This window comes from Arachis hypogaea, chromosome 17, assembly GCF_003086295.3.
Source record: "Arachis hypogaea cultivar Tifrunner chromosome 17, arahy.Tifrunner.gnm2.J5K5, whole genome shotgun sequence".
Classification (NCBI taxonomy): Eukaryota; Viridiplantae; Streptophyta; class Magnoliopsida; order Fabales; family Fabaceae; genus Arachis; species Arachis hypogaea.
Window position 1 is genome coordinate 124,046,613 of NC_092052.1, and position 2,924 is coordinate 124,049,536.

The 2,924-nt window shown below is 33.7% G+C and overlaps 1 protein-coding gene across 1 annotated transcript; it reads left to right on the forward strand.

The window, feature by feature from the left end:
• Positions 1-228: 228 nt before the first annotated feature.
• LOC112767142 (uncharacterized) lies at positions 229-2,442 on the forward strand. Its single transcript, XM_025813022.3, has 5 exons — positions 229-466; positions 599-691; positions 828-929; positions 1,033-1,383; positions 2,176-2,442. Exons 3-5 carry the CDS (start codon positions 864-866, stop codon positions 2,254-2,256), a joined length of 498 nt encoding a protein of 165 aa, XP_025668807.1. The 5' UTR covers positions 229-466; positions 599-691; positions 828-863; the 3' UTR covers positions 2,257-2,442.
• Positions 2,443-2,924: the final 482 nt, after the last annotated feature.

Below are 2,924 nucleotides of genomic sequence, written 5' to 3' on the forward strand. Positions count from 1 at the left end.
TTTGTGAATTCTAAACCGTCAAAAATACGTTCGTCATGGACTCCTTGCAGGAGTTTGTGGGCAATTGGCCACTGATTGTGTAGCATTTCCAATCAGTTTTGAAAAGTGGTCAGACATTCCAGCAAGCTTTTTTGAAAATCAATGGAATATTTTTTTCCTAGTAAGAAGATTACTCAAACTCTAAAGCTTATTTCTTTGCCATTATTTAGTTATATTTGCTGGTTAATATATATTCTTTGTTATAATATTGAAGGCTCGATTTTACTTCAAAGTGAGTGATAACTTGGCCAAACGATTTTTGCTGCAATCACTTGGCAAAAAATGGAGGGAACATAGGATAAAGTTTTGGAATGATTTTTATGATCCGAGGTTGAGTAAAACGGAGATCATAAATAATGCACCAGAAGATATTGCTCCAGATCAGTGGGCTCTATTTGTAGAATATCGTTTGAAGCCTGAAACTCAGGTAAGTACTTTCTCTCCTACTAAAAAGCCTTATATGAAGCAGATATTGTTGCTGCCTGCTCTTGTATTTTATTTTATATAGAGTTGAATGCATGTTTGTCTCTATTTAATTGTGTCCAAATTTAACTTGCAGAAACTTTGTAAGAGGAATCAAGAAATTTGGCAAAAACAAATAATTCCTCATACTTCAGGTGCTAAATCAATTGCAAGAAGAAGGGCTGAATTGGTAATCAATTAATGCATGCATATCTAATCTATCTCAAATATAATGCATGCATCATCTCTTAATTTTCTGCATATCTAATCTAAGTTAGTAGGCTGCTATTTTTTGATCGAGTCTTTCTACTTTTCTTAAATTTTAGACGGACGAGACGGGAAAAGAAGTTAGTAGGGTTCAAATGTGGGACATCACTCACAAGAAAATAGATGGAAGTTATGTTAATGAAAAGGCTAAAGAAATAGCGGTAAGACTAAAGTGCAATAAGTAACTTGTTTGTATTTCTTTTTCTTTCTTTTTTATAAGATAATACTATTTTTGATTCTTTCTCTTTGTTTTTATATATGTAGGAGAAGATTGAAGCACATAGTAGCCAACAACCGATGGAATCAACTGTTAATTCTCCTCTTGATGCTCTTGGAGTAGTTTTTGGAAAAGAGCACCCTGGTCGTGTTCGAGGTTTAGGTATGGGAGCTGTTCCAACAATTGCTTTCAAGAACAACACTACAAGGATTAGTCAAATGAATTTAGGTTCTTCAAATGATGTTGGCACATCATCTACTTGTGGTCCAAATGTACAAGAAGAGTTAGATGCCGTTAAAGCGCAATTGCAAGCGCTAGTCTCCTATATTGCTTCTAAGGAAGGAGGTAAAATTCCAATACAATTGGCTGGAATATTCCCTACTCAACAAGTTTCACAGGTACATTCATATTTTGCTTATGATTCATATTATTAATATAATTAGTAGTAGTGCTAGCTTATGCTAGAATGATAGTAAACCTTGTCTTGTGTGTACAGTATTTTGCATTAATATTTTGAGGAAAGACTATACTATTATGTTTTAATCGAACTTTGATTGGTTGCTTGCTTGCTATCTTCTATGTAAAAGGAGATGGGACCTTGGTAGTTGGTAGTAATGGGATATTGGCTTCATTTCATCCAGCTCTGCATTAGATGGGTAAAATATCCTTTTAATACTGAATTGCAAATTATATATTTTAAATAAAGCTATATCAAATAAATAAATAAACAGGGTTAGTCATAATTTTAATTTTGCCATCAACCTTAAGTTTGCTCACTCTTCACGCCAAGCAAACCTTCGGGTTAGGACGCGCTCAATGATATTTAATTTTCCCAAATGAAAATATCTAATGATACAGGGAACCTATATAACTGAGTATAGTATACAGTGTGCTGATCAAAGTATAGTTTTCCAATTGTAAAGAGTGTGGCTGAGGGAGGAGCTAGTTAGGAGGGGCCATGAATCAATTCCAATCATGTATTCTTCTTTTATCAAAACCCTGGGCATATGTGAATGAAAACTATGGGTGAGATACAGAATTGATAGTATATGTTCTTTTATCAACTGTTAATTCTTGACTTGCTCAGTTGCTATGTATCAATGCTATGTAATTAGACATGATAAATGTATATCAATATATACCTTTTTCTTGCATTTCTTGTGCTCATAATAGTTATATTTTTGTTGTAGGGATTGGATCAGGAAAGTGAGATTCCATCACCAAAAGAGTTAGGAAGTAGGTCTTCTGGAGCAAGCAACAAGGAAGCATGACCTTGCTTGATATGTTAAGACGTATATTAAGAATTATATGTTAAGACGTATTATTGAAAAATGTTACTTTGATACTTTGTTTTTGGATTATGACATTTCAATCATGACTTGGATTATGACTTTTGGATCATGTATGAATTAAAATCATCATATGATGTTTGATTTATGACTATGCCTTTTGGATCATGTATGAATTAAATATCACTTTAAATTGGTAGTTTCAATCTTATTTTAAAAAGCATTAAATTGTCATCATAATTAGGTACAAACGGCAGTTAGAAATCCCAATTTTAAATAAAAATGATGCCATTATATGCTGGTAGAAACTGCCATTTTAAACACAAAAGATGCCATTATAACCTGGTAAAAACGGCAGTTAGAAACTGCCATTTTAAACACAAAAGATGCCATTATAACCTGGTAAAAACGGCGCCTAGAAACTGCCATTTTAAACACAAAAGATGCCATTATAACCTGGTAAAAATGGCGGTTATAATGGTAAAAACGGCGGTTTTCAACCGCCATTTTAAACAGAAATGAAGCCACAATATTCTGGTAAAAACGGCGGGTGTTCAAAAACTGCCATTTTATGCGGAAATAACGGCGGTTACAAACCGCCATTTTAACCCTCAAAAAACCGCCGTAATAACCAGAATGGCGCCCAGAAT